The 21,482-nt window shown below is 34.6% G+C and overlaps 1 protein-coding gene and 7 non-coding genes across 11 annotated transcripts in view; 7 read left to right on the top strand and 1 right to left on the bottom strand.

The window, feature by feature from the left end:
- The window catches only part of LOC138134636 (FERM and PDZ domain-containing protein 2-like), a 69,590-nt gene that overhangs the window by 11,865 nt on the left and 36,243 nt on the right, over positions 1-21,482 (bottom strand). For all 4 annotated transcript variants that reach the window (XM_069053011.1, XM_069053012.1, XM_069053014.1 and 1 more), the window contains 2 exons: positions 13,326-13,513; positions 5,755-5,907 (listed from right to left, as the gene is read on the bottom strand). In XM_069053011.1, the coding sequence (XP_068909112.1) occupies positions 5,755-5,907; positions 13,326-13,513 (341 nt within the window). The remainder of the gene's footprint in view (positions 1-5,754; positions 5,908-13,325; positions 13,514-21,482) is intronic.
- TRNAQ-CUG (transfer RNA glutamine (anticodon CUG)) lies at positions 7,172-7,243 on the top strand. Its single transcript has one exon. It is a non-coding gene; the product is annotated as a tRNA-Gln (tRNA).
- Positions 10,498-10,569, top strand: TRNAQ-UUG (transfer RNA glutamine (anticodon UUG)). Its single transcript has one exon. It is a non-coding gene; the product is annotated as a tRNA-Gln (tRNA).
- On the top strand, positions 10,794-10,865 carry TRNAQ-UUG (transfer RNA glutamine (anticodon UUG)). The gene has a single exon. It is a non-coding gene; the product is annotated as a tRNA-Gln (tRNA).
- TRNAQ-UUG (transfer RNA glutamine (anticodon UUG)) lies at positions 11,090-11,161 on the top strand. The gene has a single exon. It is a non-coding gene; the product is annotated as a tRNA-Gln (tRNA).
- TRNAQ-CUG (transfer RNA glutamine (anticodon CUG)) lies at positions 11,644-11,715 on the top strand. The gene has a single exon. It is a non-coding gene; the product is annotated as a tRNA-Gln (tRNA).
- TRNAQ-UUG (transfer RNA glutamine (anticodon UUG)) lies at positions 13,186-13,257 on the top strand. The gene has a single exon. It is a non-coding gene; the product is annotated as a tRNA-Gln (tRNA).
- Positions 20,874-20,946, top strand: TRNAV-AAC (transfer RNA valine (anticodon AAC)). The gene has a single exon. It is a non-coding gene; the product is annotated as a tRNA-Val (tRNA).

The raw sequence follows: 21,482 nt of genomic DNA, 5'->3' as shown, positions 1-21,482 counted from the left end.
TTTTAGCCATTTGCGATGACGTCATTATATAGTAACTTCACGTATACTCAATTTCATATAAATGTGCATCTAAGCAAGCCATGAAAATCTGATTTTCTGTTGGTATTAAAGCTAAAGCTAGTGACTTTTACTTTCAAAGTTGCTTGCTCTGCGCGAACCCGATTTGACTAATTTTTCAGTTTTTGTCCATTTTAACATCGCTGATTTCAAAAGCAACGTTACGTCTTTTTACTGATTAAATTAAAGTAATTCTTATTTGTTTTTGTCTTTGTATTTTTACCAAGTAAAGATTTATTGGACATGACCTTCATAAATGTGACTTTTGTAATGTAACTAAATTAAAGGTACAAATGCACAGCTCACTTGATGAACATTTATATGAAATCAATTATATGTTTGAACTATAGTCCAATTTCTACCCTTTTGAGGTGACGTCACGATTTCCTTCCTCGCTTTCTCTCTATTGAAACGACAGAAAGAGTAAAAAACAAAATAGCCGTGCAATGGCGGACAAAAAATTTCGTCCACTGTCATTCCACTCACATTTATGCTATAAAGCGACCTTTAGGAACGAATAACCTCGCTTCACATGTTGACACGTGTCAATCAAATTATGTCTATAATTTATGTTTTTATGGGTGACAGTAATAAATTTCAAATTTTAATTTGCAAACGTCAATCATAATGACAATAAAGCTTAAACTACACCAAATTTTTGTGAAATGATAGGAAAAAGGTGGACAACATTTTTTGTCCGGAATATGTAGTATGTTTATTTATTGCTGGTTACTTTGTGGTTATTTTATGTTCCTGTCAATTTGACAATTTTTAATTTCTTTCACTTATTAGTATTACATTGATTACAAACATAACCTTTCGAAGCAATTGTCAGAAAATTTCTCCAAACTACATCTACTTACCGAAGACGCCCTAAATTGGCTACAACAAATTAAAAACATATAATTTACCATAATTATTTTATGAATTTCGAATTTTAATTGTAATTTTCTTCATACGAATATTGAATATATATATATATATCACATGGGTATGGCTTGCTTCGACTACAATCGTTTTAATACGTAACCTTATAGTTATTTATGATCAATTCAAATTAGTTTCTGATCCTAGCTCAAACATACGTGAAGTTACTAAATAATGACGTCATCGCAAATGGGTAATAATTGGACTCTAGGATCAGAAATAAATTTGGATTTATCAAAAATAACTATTAAATTTCAATTTTGTTGACAATTGCTTCGAAAGTTTACGATTGTAATCAATGTACCTATCTAATAACATAACTAATAAATGAAAAATAAAAAAATGTCAAATTGACAAGAGCATAAAATAACCACAAGTAATCAATAATAAATAAACGCATCGCATTTTTTTTGTTTGTTCCTGTTGTTTCAGTAAAGAGAAAGCGAGAAAGGAAATCGTGACGTCATCCAAAAAGGGTAAAAATTGGACCATAACTTCAGAGTTCAGAGTTCTCCAATTGCAGAAAAATACTATACTTAGAACTCTGTCAGAATCATTTAGACATTTATTGGAAAAAATTATAGTTTCTGTATAAATTAGTAGGGGTTTTAATATTCTATATTCAATCGTTACTGAGAACAACTAATTACCTACAGCTTGGCCGTTTACTCGACGTTACTAGACGCAGGTAGTTTGGCCCAAACGACCGATACCGGGTTCGATATTGCACTGGATGGGAACAGAAAAGTTTGAGTGTCACATTCTGAGATTATGTATTTAGTTTTTAGGTTAATAATAATTAGATGATATACCTATTTTAACTTAGGTTTCTTAATTTAATTTTTTCAATCCATTTTCATAAAGTAAAACGCCCCAAATTAAATAAACCAAATATCTTTACATCAAAACATTTTCATTAAATTCTAATCACGGATTTTATTTTTCTATGTATTATGGTTTCATAACGTGTACCAAATTTAAACTGCATCGAACAAAATTTAATTTTTAAAGTGATAGTTTTTTGACTGCTGTACCTAGGTAATTAATTTTAACAAAAAAGTAATACCCAATTTTTGTGGCGGTGAACAGTATTTATGCATCTATAATACTTTCATATAAATATAATTTAGTTTTAAAGTCATTTTCGTGCTTGTCATAAGTGATGGGACACCCGGTACATAGTTTAAATTTTTATTTCATACTATCCGGTTGATGTTCAATTGCATCATCAATTTGAGTCCGGTAAGTGAGTTATAATAACAATATCAGAGCCGGAAAGTGTCACTAAGCAACACCTAACGGGCTGTTTTATTTTTATACATCAAATCTGATATTGAAAAGTGAAAAAGACAAAAAATATTTGAGAGTTTAACCTTGAAGTCGTTAGGGCTTTACGTGAATTTAGTAGGCCATTTTGTAGCCTACTCACAACAAATTAATTTGGTGTATAGATAATTAAAATCGTCCGATAAATAAGGGAGCTATGGACTCGTCTTTTTTTTTGGGACATCTGTATAATTGGTGCTCGATCAAAAAAAGTGTTATATGTAGGTATTAGGTATTTTAATTACTCGCTATTATTAGAATTAGTGATTGGTTTACTTTGTTAAAAAGATAAAAAGGTTATGATACCGCACCGCGGCAATCCGGCCATCTCCTTTCAGGTATATTTTTAAAATGGGATTCATAAGTTGACCATCGCGGCACGCCGGGCCTGCCCCGAGGGTGTTCCCGTGAGCTCAGTGCAAGTACTTTATCTTCCCAACAAAAGTTGCATTGCGGGCGTTAAGTAGTGATTATGTCAACCCAAGTTTACGACCTCCAGGGGCTGCAGGTAGTTGAGAAGTATAGTGGACTGCCTAATAACCGAATTTTACGCGTTTTGTTGAGGCTTTTGTTTATTTTTTTGCTTCCAATCTAATTTGTTTTTCCAAAAACTGAGACAGTAGCCCCATGAGATACGTTCTTCTGAATCCAATGCACTTTTTAAATAGTCTCTAAATGAAAAATTGAGCAAAAATAACTAGAATTACTGAAAAACGTTATTAATTTTTTTATAAAGAATGAAGCGATTTTTCAAAAAACTGAGACAGTAGCCCGGTGAGATACGTTAATGTTTAACAAAAAATATAGTCACCATAGCTTCAAACATAAAACTGTGGAAAAATAATTAGAATCCGTTTAGCGCGCTTTACCATTGCTTGGCCAACCACTAGGCAACAGCCTTAACGTGACTTCCGAATCACGAGATAGAATATAGCCTTTTTTTTTAATTTCCCCCTGGGTCGGAATTGAACCCGCGACCCTCATAGCATTGTTACTATGGTTTAACTTATTGTTGTGTCTGTGGCGTAGAATGTGCATAGATTAGTTTATCCCTACCATTTTAGATAAAAAAATGGTTTTCCGGACTCTTTAGAATCTCCCCATGACTCAATTTTTTTTGTACTAGCATTTAAAAACCACCCTGTATTATCTCCACATTTCTGCGACCGAGCACGTTCCAGATTCGAGGTGCTCTATTTAGACGTTCTACTTCTTCAGGTTCTTTGCACCTCGACGACATTAATAAATGTGCAAGGTACGTTGTTCAGATCACCACGAAGCTGTAGGACTCGGTAGGTGCCGTAAAAGACGAACACTCCAAGTCGCTGTTAATTTTCGGAGGCAATTGAGACGTATTTATTGATTCGATCGTGACAATAGCCCAGAAATATCCCCGAATGTGTAGCAGTGAGTAAACGGCAGCCCCTGGCCAAGCTTATGTTGTTATAACTGTGTCAATCATGTCCTATCTTTGGCAAACAGGGAAGGCTCACTGAACCAGGCCATATTAAAACTTGATGCGTCCTTTTCTGCTCCTTATCTCGACGCTTGCAACAAGTTTCGCAGAATACAAGCGATAGATACGATCTGAAACACTTAACTAGATTCCCTTGTCAATTTATAACCCTTCTCATCTCTAATAGGTGTTGCAGAGGAGCGACCACACGAGAATCCGATCAGAAACTCTTCGTCTAGGAAAAGCGCGGAGAATTTTCACCGGCGAGTGGCCGACAAACTTGGGAAGAGTGTGACGAGACTTGGAATTTTTCCTTGTTGCCTCGTTAAATATTATTGGCACTTTATAAAGTTTAAAATAAGATTTCTATGTGATCGCACTTCCAGATTTTTCTCGGGTATCGATCGACCTCAGGTTTGTAAATTTCACGGATTAATTTCTACCTCTGGTCAAGCTCAAAACTGCTAAAGTACGATAACTGATTGCCAGCTGGGCGCAATTCTATTACAAAAACACCTACCTTCGTGGGGGTGAATTTATGAGCGGAAGGATCGCGATCCGTCGTGATTCGCAACCGCGTGCGATGTTTTGCATCGAAATTGTGATATTTCTGATTTTATACCCTGTAGGTGTTTAATTTTATTTTGCCGTGACACCGGATGAAATAAATTCAACGATACGTCAAATTTTAATTAATAAAATGGAACCGGATTAATGGCTTGTGATGCATAAGTTTGCTTTGCCCTCCAACGGTTACAATTATTTTATTAAAATGTGACCCACATTCATCAGTCATCACAGTAAATTAACTGATTCCGAATTTGCGGAAGCTTATTTTTATTGAATTGTTCGGATATTAATTACCCACCCTCGCATAATTAATTCCACATCCTGCATAAAATTAGTTACCAACTTTATATGGTACACAGAAACTGATGTGTTGTTGACAAAACGCACCGGTTAATTATTATTAAACGGTTACGTGTCTGCGCACTTATTAGGCATAAACAACCACCTGCTAACCGGTGGTTTTTTTTCTTGGGGGAAAGTAGGTTCATTGATTTAAAATTTTAGGGAGGAAACTGACGCAAATCATAAATCTCCCTTTATAATTCGCCATTCGCTGATAATCCAAATATATGAAAAGAATTTCGGCACAGTTGTCTGAAAGTTTCAATTTTAACGAACGCCAAACCCAAATCAGGAAAGACCACGGAAACTTTTTTAAATCAATTTGAACGATCTCATTGATAAATGGCGCAGAAATGAACTGGGAAAGATTGATCGCAAGGGGTAACTGACAAAAGTACATATTTACTGCCCCAGTTTACTGCAATTTAGAGAGAAATGCGATCCAGTCAATTAGGTGTTCTGAATCTCCAGAGTCGAGAAATGTTTACAAATACCTTTGTTGTGTCGTTACAGCGCTGAATATTTTTTCACCTGCAATTAATATATTTATGAAAACATAAATTCAAATTTACCGCTGCTTTGTAAGGCGGAAATGCGCCACAGGTATTATCACACTCATTATGGTGTAGCTTACCTTTGTTCTTTTATCCGAGGGTTGAGAAATTGTCGGTTGTGCGTTATTTTAACGACACATTCAAAGGTTATTTTTCGCAGAAATTCACCGCCTATTATGGCACAAAATGATAATAACGATGAAGTTTGCAATTTTTTTTTTCAGATGCAATAAACACGTTTTAATTTGCTCTAGACTGTTTACAGAATAACAGTATTTGTTGCGATGTTTTTCTCATTTCTGAACCAGCTTGTTTGTGGAATAAACTCCAATAAAAAATGTTATAAATTCTCGTTGGTGATTGTGAAGGATTATATCATAAAACGCAGCGATCATCTCTTTTTTTACTACAAAATTAAACAAGAGACCTGAATCCACCTGCCCATCCACCAATCGCCATCTTTTAATTTTAGTAATGATACCACACTCGGTGTAGATCTAACATTACTGGATCATTACTTACTTCTAGAAGATACATCAAAGATGCCCTCGCAGAAACTTGAACTTTGGTCATGTCAATTAACACTTGATACAGTTCACTACTCAAACGCAAAGTTGCACCATGACTAGTTAACGTGACCCTCTTCAGCGTTTCCCCTAAAGCATAGATCCACATCTGCAAAGAAGAAAATAATTTTTTCAAGACTGGCATAATCACAAACAACCTAAATTAGTCCTGTCGTATCCTCACTTTGGCGTCGTAGCGATCGGACACATAAAAAGCGAAAAAAAAAATTGATGACGGTTCACACGATCAACTAAAAGCTCTAGTAAAAAAAGGGAACGAAGTCGATAGTAATTTTACATGGCGGCTGACCATAAAACGAAATAAGCAAAGGTATTGTTCTATAAATGAACCAATAAATTCGACTTAGAAGTAAATCAATTTAGAAAACGTCCCACATTAGGTCGGCGTAATAAGATTCTGTTGCAAATAGCCGGCAAAATCTGGCCTACCACTCTGCGATAATCAGCTTGACCAAGCGGTTCTTCCCGAATTCGATTAAAATAAATCCCATTTCTGCCAGTCGAGGAACATATCATGACAAGAGGTCCTAGGGGCATGTCAATTCTTGTTTCGTAGTAAATATGTAACGTAAGACCGACTTACAGAATTGAAGCTATATTAAGTGACTTGTTTTCCAGATGGCACAGGAATATAACTAAGCTTCGGCTAAGTTAATTATTTCATAAACGGGACTACAGTCGTCTTAATTAACCGATTGGGATGTGTTGATTTAGTTCGTACAATTGGGAATCAACAGTACTGAACTACATCTACTGTTCTAAATGATAAATTCAACTTGATACTTTCAGATTTTCCACGAAATAAATTGCTTTCGACATTTTACAATATTGCGTAAATCTCACTTGATTTTGACGCGGAAGTTCTTGTCACTCCTGCATTTATCTTCCCTCCTTTTAAATATCTGAAACAGTTACTTTAGATGTCTCGGAGGAGGCAGCAATTAATTTATTAAATTGTTGTTGCACGAATTTGTATTGTCTCTTGGCTTAGTGAGGGTTCTTGTAACCCCTTCAGCGAAGCCAATTACCCAAAACTTACGCAAACCCCAGAATTGAGATTCATTTATTTCTTCCTTCATACTTTCATAAAGATTTATTGTGTCTCTTGTAAATTTCGCAGAAGGGGTCGTTCAATTACAAATGTGAAAAATTTTACACGGGAGCCAACAGTAGTTTCTTTAATGCATATTTAATCTGACATCTGATAATTATTTATCAAAGAGAAGTGGAGGTCAAAGATAGTTGCCGCTTTAGTACGAAATGTCTCTAATTAACATTAACCTTTCAATTAAAGAGCTCTTAATGTTAACCTTGGCCGTGAACATCCAACGAAGCGTTGACGTACACATGCGGGTTCCATGGTGTAATGGTTAGCACTCTGGACTCTGAATCCAGCGATCCGAGTTCAAATCTCGGTGGAACCTAAAGTTATTTTTTGGAATTTAAAAATACACTATTGAATTTTTTTACCTAAACTAAAGCTACATACACGATGCTAAATTTTGTAGAAAATTTGTTAGAAAATGAGCGAGACCCTCGATCAGGACCAATGAACGATCAGGATCATAGTCCGTCTTTGTCATTTTTACAGAATTTTCTGTGAAATTTAGTATCGTGTACACTAGCTTAAGTGAAAAATACTCTAAAAATATGTTGCAATGTTCTAACTTCTGACGTGTTTACGTTGAAACGTAAATTAGCAAAGATGTCGCTGGAGGCGCTGTCAACTTTGACATTTCTAATACCGGGTGATTAAGAAGGACTGTTTAAGTTGGTAGTACAATTGAGAAATTTTTTTAATTCGGTTATTTATAACACTGCAACTGGATATGTTTTGTTGGTTTGTTTGACAAATATCTGATATAGGTACAGCATTAACAACGACAAGCCACCAACAACCGGAAGTTACTCCTGTTATACGATTTAAAATACGATCCAGTGTTACCAACTTAAACAGTCCTTATTGATCACCCCGTAGAAAGGGAGGTCATGTGATCCATTATTTCAAAGGTTTTTCAATTCTCTATCCACCGTTGCCGTGATTTTTCACAATTTTCCTTCAATTCGTTCTGGAATTACGACCGTTTGAATATGGTTTCATAGGGATCCTGAATAAGTTGTTTCACTCAGGCATTTAAAATAATGACGAACAAAAAGGCATTCAGGAACATGTTTGAGGTGGATACAACTTTAATAAGCTGTTAAGAATGACAGATAAATAACGAAACAATAGATAATCTAGTGTTTACTGAAGCGTCGGAAAAATAAAAAACATAAATAAACGTGGTCACGTCCACAAATATTCTCCCTCCACACCTCTTGGCAATAAAACGGTTTATTTTGATATTCCGTAAGCACACGCTAGAGTCTAGAATAGTTCTGGGGTAATGATCGCACACACCCGCGTTATTCTGTACCTCAAATCTTCATGGTTCAGGGTGGGTAATGTAAACCTGTGATAATGTAACGATATCCTCATAAAAACAAATCGAGAGGTATAGTCCAGTCAAATAAGGCGAAAAAAAGGGTGAACCTCGGAATGAAAGATAATAAGCTACAAACTTGTATAAATCTTTGTTTCGACATTTTATAAGTTGGCTCAAAAGTCTCATAGAATCTCGTGTACGCGAGTCAAGATATTGAAGGTCAAAGGTCGCAAAAATCGGTTTTTTGTAAATATCTTGTTTCCCTTGCTCTAAATGACATTTGGAGTTATTACAAAAGTTGTAGAGCATAGAATTCTCTACAAATTTGGTCTTAAGGAATATTTGATACATTTAACCGTTCTTGAGATAGAGCGCTAAGAGTGGGGAGCGTTAAGCCGTATGATGATAACGCTAGGTAACTAAGGACTCCAATACATAGTACGATTTATAAAGTTAATTACTTACTAAAAATATTATAATATGAAGAAACCTTAATTATTTACTAATTGATATAGGTATTATATTAATAGATACCTATGTATTATTCATAAAAATCAGACATCCTTTTAATAATATTTAGGTACTTAATTTATATTAATATGGAATAGTTTAAATAGGTACATTTTAATTATATTTTTATCTATCATAGTTATATTTTAAGTAGCAAAGAAATTAAGTATTTTTTCTTTGAAATGTGTAAACTCTTGAATACCTAGGTATATTACTATCAATTATTAAAATGTTTGAAAAACATTTCAATTTGGATCAATCAGCTCAAGTATTTCAGCAAGAAAACTGTCCTCTAGAAACATTTTTGAAAATGGGGTACGTGTCTTTTTAGCAATGTATAATGCTCCAAAATCAGAACACAATATTGACAATTTTCGATATACGCAATTCATCAAATCAACAAGACTCAACAAACCGATGCAGTTATCATCTCTTCCACCTACAAATGCAGCAGCTCAATCATGTCATCAGGAATGGGGGTGGATATTGCAAAATGACATCCTGGAACCGACAACAACATTATTACCACTTGCACCAGAAGAACTGCTCTATAGAATATCTTGCAATTGCAAGAAAGGCTGTGGTTCGAGTTGCGGATGTAGAAAATTAGGCTTGCAATGCTCCTCAGTTTGTGATCAGTGTAATGGACAAGCATGCCTCATTGCTTCATCATATCTAGATGATCTTAAACTAGAAAGTGAATATGCCAGAATATAACAAACAACGAGGATGATGATAATGAATTGGAAATTCAAGTTGAGCGACCAGAAAAGGAAGACGGTGACGAACAAGAGGAATATTAAGCTGCATGCTTGCTATTAATAATAAAAAAAACAAAAAAAAATTCCCCTCACATTTAAACTTGAATCGTAATAGATTTACGCTAATCTGTTGGTAAATAAAAAATACATATAATTAAAATGTAGTTAAACTATTTCATTGTAATATCTTATTATTAATATAAATGAAGTCAATATTACTAAGCAGATTTATGAATAATACCTACCATTAATATCTAGAAATATGACATATTAATTAGTAAATAACTAAGGTTTTTTCATAATTATAATATTTTTAGTAAATAATTAGCTTTACAAATCGTAGTATCTAATATGTAATGAAGCCTAGCGTTATCACACATACGGGTAAACGCTCCCCACTCTTTGCGCTCTATCTCAAGAACGGTTAAATGTATAAAATATTGCTTAAGACCAAATTTGTAGAGAATTTCATGCTCTACAACTTTTCTAATAACTCCAAATGTCATTTAGAGCGAAGGAAACGAGATATTTACAAAAAACCGATTTTTGCGACCTTTGACCTTCAATATCTTGACTCGCGTACACGAGATTCTATGAGACTTTTGAGCCAACTTATAAAATGTCAAAACAAAGGTTTATACAAATTTGCAGCTTATTATCATTCATTCCGAGGTTGAATCCCTATTTGACTGGACTAGTATTAAATTGGGTGAACAAGCTAGCCACTTAGCTGGACCTCCCGCTGGAAATAATGTCCACCTCAAACATACATTGAAAAATAGAGCCAGTGTTGGGTAGATATATTGAAAGACTTTTCAAATGATGTGTCACATGACCTCTCTTGCTATTTGAAATTTCAACGCTGACAGCACCACCTGCTTCGCTTTATCTCGTCCGGTTCAAAAGACAAGGAGGGGGGCCTATTTACGTCCTCACTGTATATTAATTGACACAATATCGCATTTCTGGTATCATCAACAAGGTTCCATGGTGTAATGGTTAGCACTCTGGACTTTGAATCCAGCGATCCGAGTTCAAATCTCGGTGGAACCTTATTTTATTACAACACGATCCAAGCAATATATTACGGTGACGTAACTCTTTCGGTTGATCCCAGAGATCTATAGAATCATCAAAGACTTATATTATATCATGTATAATTGTTTTGTTCAAGTGTTTTTGTTGATAGTTTTGTGATATGCGAAATAGATATCTTTTTAATACAAAACAGTATGAACAAACGTGAGGATGATAGCATTGTTCACTATCATCAACAAGGTTCCATGGTGTAATGGTTAGCATTCTGGACTTTGAATCCAGCGATCCGAGTTCAAATCTCGGTGGAACCTTATTTTATTAAAACACGATCCAATCAATATATTACGGTGACGTTACTTTTTCGGTTGATCCCAAAGATCTATAGAATCATCAAAGACTTATATTATGTCATGTATAATTGTTTTCTTCAAGCGTTTTTGTTGATAGTTTTGTGATATGTGAAATAGATATCTTTTTAATACAAAACAGTATGAAAAAACGTGAGGATGATAGCATTGTTCATTATCATCAACAAGGTTCCATGGTGTAATGGTTAGCACTCTGGACTTTGAATCCAGCGATCCGAGTTCAAATCTCGGTGGAACCTTATTTTATTGCCATTTTTCTTTGCATTCAACAAGTTTGTTCATTTTTTCAATATAATTAAAGGTATATGACTTTCTTCAACTGTTTGCATTTGTTTCAAAGGTTCATTGGATCACTAGTGGAGTACAAAAAACTGATTTCGTATTGAATTACATATTGCTTCTGTAATTCCTAAGTGTTTTCTAAACATATGGATACCTAACTTTTCAGTACTTGTATACGAATATGACAAAAAAAAAACGTGAAAATAATAGATCCTTTCACATCGTCAACAGGATTCCGTGCTGTAATGGTACCCTAGACTCTGAATCCAACGAATCCAGTTAAAATTTAAGTGGAACCTTATATGTATCACTGATGTATCTAGATTAACTGCTTCGTAATATTAGAATTGTTGCAAAGGTAAATTTTCACCTAATTAGACCTAATTAGTTTATGGATCTTCTAATGAAATTTGTACTTTATTAACTAACTCATCCACCAGGTTCCATGGTGTAATGGTTAGCACTCTGGACTCTGAATCCAGTGATCCGAGTTCAAATCTCGGTGGAACCTTGATATTATATTTTTTTAAATCCTTACATCACCGTCTTTCGATCTATTGTTTAAAATATAAGGTACAACTTGTAAAACTGCCAAACAAATTGAGACAGCAACACTTCAGTATAAAGTTAACAACTTGGCTATATTCGGACGTCTATGTTTGTTGTCTGGAAAGCCTGAAAAGTTCAATCGAGAAGTTTCGAACACAATAAGATGATCGAGACACGGTGTTTTTCCGCTTAAAGCAGTTAAACACGATACTTTTATAAAATGGATTCATTTTGATCAATTGCTCCGGGCACAAAGTAATTGAATTTTATGATCGAACGATTATTAATAATTCCATACCTGAGGTAAACTTTTAACTTTGGCTAACAACTGAAAAATTAACGGAATGTGTAAAAGTAATTGTGTTCCCAGTTCAGTTAAGATCGATCTTACATTAAATTTAATTTATCAAAACCCGTTTGAAATCAGACAAAATTTATTGTTCAGAAAACACTGCGTTTCATTGATCTAAATTTGTGATAATGATAGCAATAAGCAAGCAACTAATTTTTGTATGTGTGAGAGTTACTGCGTATATTTTATTTAGATATAGCTGCGTTTTACTTAAAAAAATGACTTCTGATTTCATGTTTACACATCATGATCTCATTTGAGGTTTTAGATATTTGACACACTTTGAAAATGTTGTGCCCTTGGTTCAATTTTATAACGAAGATATTGATTAGAAGATTACAAGCGATATTTTAAAAATTAAATTAATGTTAAGATCAGGATCACCGGGGCGAAACCAGGTCAACAGATAGTTAATTATCACTTTCGTTTTTGTTTATTTTGTCTTCTCTTTTTCCGACTTTGGGAATTGGGAGATAATGTGTTATATAAAGCGGTCTTGTGCAATTAGAAAAAATTAAAATAAAGCACGTAGTGTTTAATTTATTTCGAAAGAGTAAATTTTAACAATTTATTGTATCAGCAACACTTTGCGAATCGTTAGGAATAGCTCGTAAATGTACAACAATTATTAACGGTCGTAATTTTTATCAATCTTTGAAGTGATTATAAATATCCTTGTCAAATAAATTTTCACAGGTCATATTATAGAAACATTTATAATAACCCTGTACATAGATAAGATTGACCATTAACATGCATCATTTGATCAACGGCAATAGTCTTGTAGTTAAAAATTATTTTAATATCTTTTCATTATACGCGTATATAACAGGTGTTTATTTCAAATTGGCTTTGATCTTTGTCGCTATCTTTGTCTAACCAACTTAATTTACGATGTTGTTGTCTTTTAAAAAATAAAGTGAAAACTAACTCGATGAACTTTTCAATTGAACACCTGTTACATTTACATATAGGTATCTTACTATAATTATCCTGAAAATTATTACATTTTATTATGCATAAAAAAAGGCATCCCCCCTTCTACAAGGAAATTTATTACAATTAAAGGAGCAACCAAGAGGTTCCATGGTGTAACGGTTAGCACTCTGGACTTTGAATCCAGCGATCCGAGTTCAAATCTCGGTGGAACCTGCTGTGTTTTTTTTTTGGAGGAAATCTGCAGCGGACCAAATATACATAGCAAATAAATAAATAATTACCTTTTCAGTCTCCGTGTCTGAGCACTGCTTGTTAGGCCTGTATTCGGGCGCTAAATAACCCGCCAGGTGCGCTGGGGGACCACATCCAAATACTGTGCTGGTCTGACATAGTTTCACCCTTCCTCGGGCTGAAAGCATGAGGGTAGACGGTGTTACCAGAGGAATGCATGAAGCACCTGAGGCGCCATCTGCAACAAACAATAGCTCTATAAGTATCTACCTCAAAGCGTTATTCGCATGTCATAAAGCGCACGATGTTAACTATTCCATATTTATTTATGGCGGAATTGTGCTCCTTTCAGGTATATTGATATTCTGTTGACTTAAGGATACAAATCTTCTATTTATTTCCATTCTTGTGAGAAATATAACGATAAATTTTAACTTAACTCGAGACCCGAAGATAAATCGACTGTTAAAGAAAGACTTACCGTGGCGCCAAAATAAATGAACGAAATCGTAATCTGCAGGATTTTTAAAGATCGCTTCTGTTGTGGACATAAATGAAACAAATTTCTTTGACATCCGTGTTTTATTTGGAAGTAAATGTGAAAAAATTTCATTTCTGATATAAAAAAGGAGGGTATAAAGGGAGCAAAACGCTTAGACGGGAATACTCTCCTTTGTCAAAGAAAGATTACTTACAGAACTTTGAAACGTACATATTTCTGGGCTTTGTTGGAAATTATAAAGAAGGAAAGCAGATTCACTTACATTATTCACTCTTCTGACATGTCGGTTAAGTTATTTTCTCCTCTCCGAAAACAATAAAAGGATAATGTGTAACGTTACTGTTTCTGATTATGGTATCTAAGCGATTAGAAAAAAATATCAGTCTCCTCTTCCAACAGGTGGGGGTCACGAAGGATAGACGTTCTCAAGTTCCGATTTTATGTCTTCACATCAATAACGTTAGGTATCTAACGTCAAGACATAATAAATGATGTTTTGTGGCATCAAATTGAGACGATCATCTTGTCGTTGTTGAAATTTCTCAAGTGTTTACTCCCCAAAACAGGCAAATAGAAAAATGATTGTGTGATGAACCCTTTTTGAATATGTGCCAAAATTTTCGTGAAAACTTCTCGCTGGTAATTAGGTCAAAGTTTAGGGTTGATCCCGAAGAGATTTATGGCGTTTATCTGAGGTGGCAGAACCCAAAGAAAGATTTGTTACAAATTTAAGTATAAAAGCTAATTCTGCACCAATTCCGTTGATTCCGGGAACAAAACCTTTTCACTTCTTTTGTGACAATACTGCCGGCCATTATGTTGCATAGAACAATGCATACTCAAACTTCCACTTCTTTTCCTTGCTTTAACTTGAAAGCTTTAGGGACGCATTCGTTATTTAAGGAATCCTAGTGCGCATTTTTACTTGAACTTATTACATTTTTATTCCGAAAGCGTAAGCAACAATCGATTCTCACCTCGACGGAGTAGCGTGCCACAAAAACTTTTACTGTTTCGAGCGAGATGTGAAAAAATAAACGGATGAATACGGTGTCATTAAAACTCCGGCCGTCGAGAAATTAATCTTAATAAACTTTGTTTACTCACAAACTTTGTTCGCGCTGGAACCGTGCAGACGGCATAATTTAAAAATATTACTTAAAAAAGATCAAAGACGAGCAGGTTTTTTAGCGGCCGTTAATTGTTCCAAGCAGCTCGTTTAGGAAACGTCTACAAACACCCTCGACTGCGCTTCTAGGTCTTACACGGCCCATTACCACTCGAACTTGCACCCGCAAATTGCACCACCATAAATTATTGCAACACCGGGAACTCGACTCCCACCAGGTACGATCCTACGCCGGTTTAATTTATAAAGAGTTAAATCCACACGAAATGTAAATTATTTTAATCAAATCGTCAAAGAATTTGGTTGCCGTGAAATTAAAAACGTTCTAAGGAATTTCATCAAAAGTCACTTTCATTACGAATTCAAAAATGCATTGTAATTGAACCTGGATTCGTCCCCTTCCCCTCGGTATCCGTGTTTGATACGGAATTACTTGATGTTATTCGTCCCCATTTTCACCTTACCATTTAATGTAATGGCTGCAGGACTAAATAAACGGTGAAAATTGGTTCATGCAGGAGAGACGTTTAATTATTTTTATGTGGTCGTGGCAAGTGGGACTTTCTTGATTTAAACGATTTTTAGTTTTTACGGCTTGTAACCTCAAGCATCCCTTAAAGGGGAGCTTGGCTCTATAGTTCCGGAAAATTTGCTCGACACAGATTGTTATACGAAATTATAAAGGGCTGTTGCGGATGCGTGGCTTTCTAAATGCGAACGGGTAAATTATATTACGCTATCGGAGAGACCTTGCATTATGGAATATAAATGAAAATTTCAGGACGGTACGGTAAGGAAACGAATAAATGTATAAATAATAAAAACTCGCGTTTATTCCTGTGCCTTTTGGATCGGTTTGTTGACGTCTGAAATTTTAATGTGACGAGCTAATTAACGTTCATCCACCACTTTAAAATTGAACGATGCAGTGATAAAGTTCGAATTTAATCGAAATCCTGTAACGGCGGCTGTTTGTGACACAGCAACGCTTAAATAAATCAGGGGAAATTTCAATATGCACCAACAACACGAACTTCTAATTGCAGAAGCGGAGCATCAGTTTAAACTGTTCAATTAGAGAAATTTGTTGTGAGGAAACTAGCTGAAATTAAGGGTGCTGTGAACTACTAGGCAAAATCGAGGAAAATGGTGCAAACGCGGATCGTGTTTCAGCCCACATTTTTAATTCTGAAAAAGCGGTCGATGTGTCTACATATTGATAATATCTGTATCAGTGACGCTACGTTGACAGATTTTTTTAAATATTTGTATATTTGAAAAAAACCGTATTAATGCTAAAAACGGGAATCGTCATAACTCCCTCGAAAATAAGATTTTTATATTGAAATTACACTCAATATGTAGCTGTTAATGTTATCTATTCAGCTACAATCGTAGATTTTTGTTTAAGGTGATATTTTGTAAGCAAAGATAGAATTTATAGATAACGAATTTTAAAATAAAATAAGAAATAGGCAACACAACTTACAATAAGAGGGAAGATTTATGAGGGTCTCAGCAGGTAATAAGTGAAACGACTCTTCCAAATGTTTGCGGTAAGTAAGGCGCGTAAACAAGGAGGTACATAATATCCATGTCGTTATTACTAGAATTTGGTCGGCTACTAACAGCACGCAGTAGGAGGTATTGGTCAATATGATAAAATAATTTCACAAGGGTTTTCCGCACCACCTCAGAGGTACTCTAATTGATGGGTTGGCTCTTATGAAGGCCTCAGCAATAGCCCTATCTCCATTAAATTAGTGCGACTTATCAACTTTCTTTAATTATAAAAAATGTATTATTATTTTAACAAAAATCTGTTTTTCAAAAACTGATATAAAAATTTTAATAAATTTATTTATTCCTTATCTAAATGACTAGAAATTAGAATTGAATTAAATTTAGAAGATTAAACCATGGAAAATTATAACTCTTTTTTTAGTATTCTTCTAATCGGCTGTGTTCTTTTATGTCTAGGATCTACTAATTCCGGAAGTAAAGCCCCAAAATAAAATTCTTCCAAGTGATTTTCCATATTTTCACACCAGAATCTATCGTCTTTTTTAATTATGCAGTATTTTAAATCCGAATTGAATTTCTCTTTCGTTGGAGTGTAAACAACGAAGTAACAAATATTGCGATTGGTGACGTGCAATTGACCTTGTACTTGATAATAGTATTTTTTATACCTTCTTCAATTATTATTTCACGTGCGGAATTTTTCTTTCACTTTTTCTTCATTTTGCATTCCATGTAACAGTGGTTTAGGTACAGAATTTCGAGTCTATGATTTTTCTGAATATAAAATTTCATTTACCGTATTTGCAGTGTCAGTATTTAAACGCATTTTACAAATTTTCCCGAATTTACTAACCATAAGTCGAAATGATTGTTCTCTATACCATTCAGGATTTGAATTTTGCCCTCGAGTTTTTTGTTCTATATCAGAAATGTTGACGCTAGAAACCTCATTCAAAAATTTAATCTTGGCATTTTCATATTTATCCGTAGACATGTCTGGAAATTCTGGTAATTGGTACGATTCTGTTTTAAAATTTACCAATATTGCTATATAACAATGTTGCAGTTGCTATGATATGAAGCTGTTGATTGGTTGGATCTGTGCAAAATCAATATTGTTCAATAACAATCTTGCTAAATTTTGAAACAGAATCGCACTAAATGCCTCACAGTTTTGACTATAATCTGAATCGGTGCTGCAAGCACGATTTTTAACTTTTCGACCCGTTACCTTTCTGTTTTGACGTAATTTATTTACTTTCTCACTATATTCCATTGTATATTTTCCTATATTACCATTATTTAATTCCTGAGATATCGTAGAAATAAAATGACCTTTTGTGTGATAACTAATTGTTGCAGCATAGCATCTACCTTCATAAGATCCTTTTAAAGAAAAATTTATTCTTTTACCCCCAACAAATTTATTTAGAATTGAATTATAAGATTCCGCTGGTTTCCAAGATTGTTGACCGTCTATTTGCATTTCTACCTGACAGAAAATACCCAGAAACTAAACTCTCATTTTGGAACAGATCGGTCGTGAAAGCCTCGTTTCCTCGACGAATTACAAAGTTATTATTCTGATAATGATGGTATGAGACACAAATACTCGTAAATTCAATGCAGTCAAAAGTAGAATAGCGCCCAAAAATAGTACCTACCTATATTAAAAAACGAGTTTCATAAGGAAGTGTTTATTTCATGAGTCCAAGTTTATAAAACGAGTCGCAAAGCGCGAGTTTTATAAAGGACGAATGGAATAAACGCCTCATGAAACGGGTTTTTTAATACTATTTTCCTATTTTGCACCTTTCGAGCCGTTTTTAAATCAAAAGTAAGAATTTTAAAATTCTGGAAAATTTTATGATGGTTGGCAAAAAACAATTGAAACCTTTGTCGGCTTTGGGATATTAGCGCGTATTTGCTGATGCTGCCAGAATTCTCTAGACTTTAGTAAATTGTACTACCCCTATTATAGAACCGCTTTCAGGTGTTACGATTCTGTTTTTGGTATTGTAACAGATCTGTCACCGACGCAAATAGAAAAACATTTATTATAACATTCTTCCTCGAAGAATCAGTAATTTCAACAACAGTTTATAACAACACACGTTTCCTGAAACTTTGTTCGAATGGATGTTTTGGAACTAGAATTTAAAAACGTGCAATTTATCAGCGTACGGAGTATACTACAGCGTGATCACTGATCAACAATGACTGAGTCTGTTGGCAATGAAACAATTGAAAAGTACCGGTGTTTTTTGTCTCGTAGTTGGCACTGACAGGATTTTTTAACTTGAGACGACATTAAGAACATTTTTGGTTATGTCAGTTATATTTTTTAATCGATTCGTAAAAAAACGTAACATAAGTATGGCAACATCGTGACTTCAAAATTTTCAAAATTCCTAACCAAACTTTTCTTCAGATATACAGATTGTCATGGCCAAGCATAGTTTTTTTAAAGTTGGAATACATTATACCTATGGCTTCATTGAAATTTTTTTGTGTGCTTAGTATTATAAATTCATAGGTGACAATGGAATAGTGGAAATTAAATAAAAAATAAAAATTTCACACCGAAGGAAGTAATTTTGAATATGAAAATTAAATATTGTGAGCTGAAAAACAACCAGTTTTCACTCAAAAGAAACGATTCATACTATTGACTATTGAGTGATGATGTACGAAATTTTATGTGGCAACTGTGTGCGTGTGGTATAGTTGACATTGGTATGACATTTCATATGCCTGCATTTGCTTTTTTTATACTATTGCTTGTTTCGCTAACATCAAAATTAACAACCAAAAGGATGAATTAAACTTTAGAAGTGATGTACTCGATTTTTTTCCAGTTGACTGTAAGTTGTACAGGAACAATTATATATTAAGATGAAGAATTTTATTTAAAAATGTTATCAAAATTGAAGGAGTTTTGTATGGATCATTTACTAGTACAAATATTACTTATTAACGTGCAGATAAATAAACTAAGGAATTATAGGTACAATCATGTTCAATACAACAATTTTATTTTTTGAGGGTAATGTGGGTTCAACATTGAACAATATTTTTGCCAGAAAACTTGTGTACTGTGCAAAAATATACTTTTCTTGAATTCAACAAAAGAGGTTTATAATCCTCTTCTCCGGCAGGTAGGTATTCAGATTAGCATAAACTGCATCCTATTCTAATTTTACTGCCATTACATTCCTACGTAGAGCAAAATTCAGGCGTTGCACAGTAAGGCTTGGAGATTACCCTTGTAAAAATACGAAGTGCCGCTGTATTTATTACGTGCATTTTGTGACTATAACTCCCGCTGAGAAGGGTCCCGGCAAACCCATTATTGACAGACGTCATGGTAGATCCAGCGTTTGCAGAGTATGCAACCCAGATTGCACGAAACCAGAATTTTATTTTACTTCACAGCACCCTTAAGGCACCAGTCTCTTCGGAGGCGTGGGTTCGAATCCCACCGCTGCCAAAAAGCTTTTTTTTTAAGCAAATTCAAAAGCAGAAAGTTTACATTACATAAATACGAAATGAGGGGAATATTAACACAGCGCGTGGGAGCAAACACACAGCTGATGTTATTTACCTGTTGTGCACAAAAACAACGAATTATTTATTTGTCCTCCTGACATTTAGATCTGGACAGGGAGGGCAAATTAAAACACACTGACAAGTACAATTACATATCAATCTATTTTTCTCTTTACTTTAGACAGACCAATAAAAATAATTTAAACTTTGTTGTTCATCGTAGGCAATAAATGCAGAAACTATTTTTTTCGTGTTTCATCACAATCTTATAATTACAGCTTAGAACCTCCGACGGAATTTCAGTGGTTCTACAGTGTCGCTTAAATTATTTACAGCCACTACTGCGAGGTACAAGTCAACAGTAGACAACAATTTGCATTTAACCGTGCGACTAGTCTAGAGTTGGAAATTTAGCTCTTGTTTAACCCCATTCCAACAAATTAATTATCTGAACGTTTCAAAAATCATTCGAATTTATAGCCCAACAAATAACTCAAAAACCGCAAACCTTTTTAATTATCGCCCAAATTTGTTTATGGATGTACACACCCCCCTAATAAATGTTACGAATACGTGAAAGGTCACCTCACGGTTTTATTTACTTTCATGACTCGTATTTCGAATTTAATAACTAGAACAAATGAAGCGTGGGCGCTGAAACAATTTTCGGCAGACGAAAAACCTTTTTATGAAAATTAAACTGAAACATTTTGCACGCCTTCCTGAAATTTGAAAGACATATTTATTACACCAGGCATCTTAATTTATTATTAAAGGATTTACTTGCCGCACCCTGCATAATATTTTACCGGATCCGGTCCGACCGCTCTGTAAACCGGGTCAATTAACAAAACGAAATTTCTCTTTGGCCGGAGTCATTTTTCTACGTAACAAGTTTCCGTGGTGTAGTGGTTATCACATCCGCCTAACACGCGGAAGGTCCCCGGTTCGATCCCGGGCGGAAACACTTTTTTTCCAAGAAATATCCAAAATCAATTTTTTTTTGTTACATAAATAAAGCGCTTCCACTATACGATAACAACCGAACGTGAGGTGTGCGCAGTTTGGAAAGTGTCCAACGGTATTTTTCTTCCAGATCGTTCAACACCTGTTGATAACGAGAACAAACTGCCATAAGTAAAGATGATGGCGGCAACGCATATTTAATGCAGAACGAAATCCGCTAGGACTTCGAGTTTTCCCAAGAGATCCACGCTCTGCGAAACGTTGGTTTTATTCCACCTTTGTTCGAATAACGGGCATTCCGAATAATTTATTGCAAACATTCCTATTAAAAATAATTGACATTTTTCCCGTCGTTTTTCCTTCGCATTCTTTCCGTCCTAACCTGCGGAAAAATTTTAAATCTTTAAATCATCCTTTGCCAGAATGAATGTTCTAAAATCGTTTATGGACATAATTGTTATTAACTTCGTTATCAGTGTACTGCCGTAGTTCTATTATGGTTTAATGAAGGACGCGGCGCGCCCTTTGCTTTAATTA

This window comes from Tenebrio molitor, chromosome 7, assembly GCF_963966145.1.
Source record: "Tenebrio molitor chromosome 7, icTenMoli1.1, whole genome shotgun sequence".
In the NCBI taxonomy this organism is placed as follows: domain Eukaryota; kingdom Metazoa; phylum Arthropoda; class Insecta; order Coleoptera; family Tenebrionidae; genus Tenebrio; species Tenebrio molitor.
This window is presented reverse-complemented; position numbering and strand designations above follow the sequence as displayed.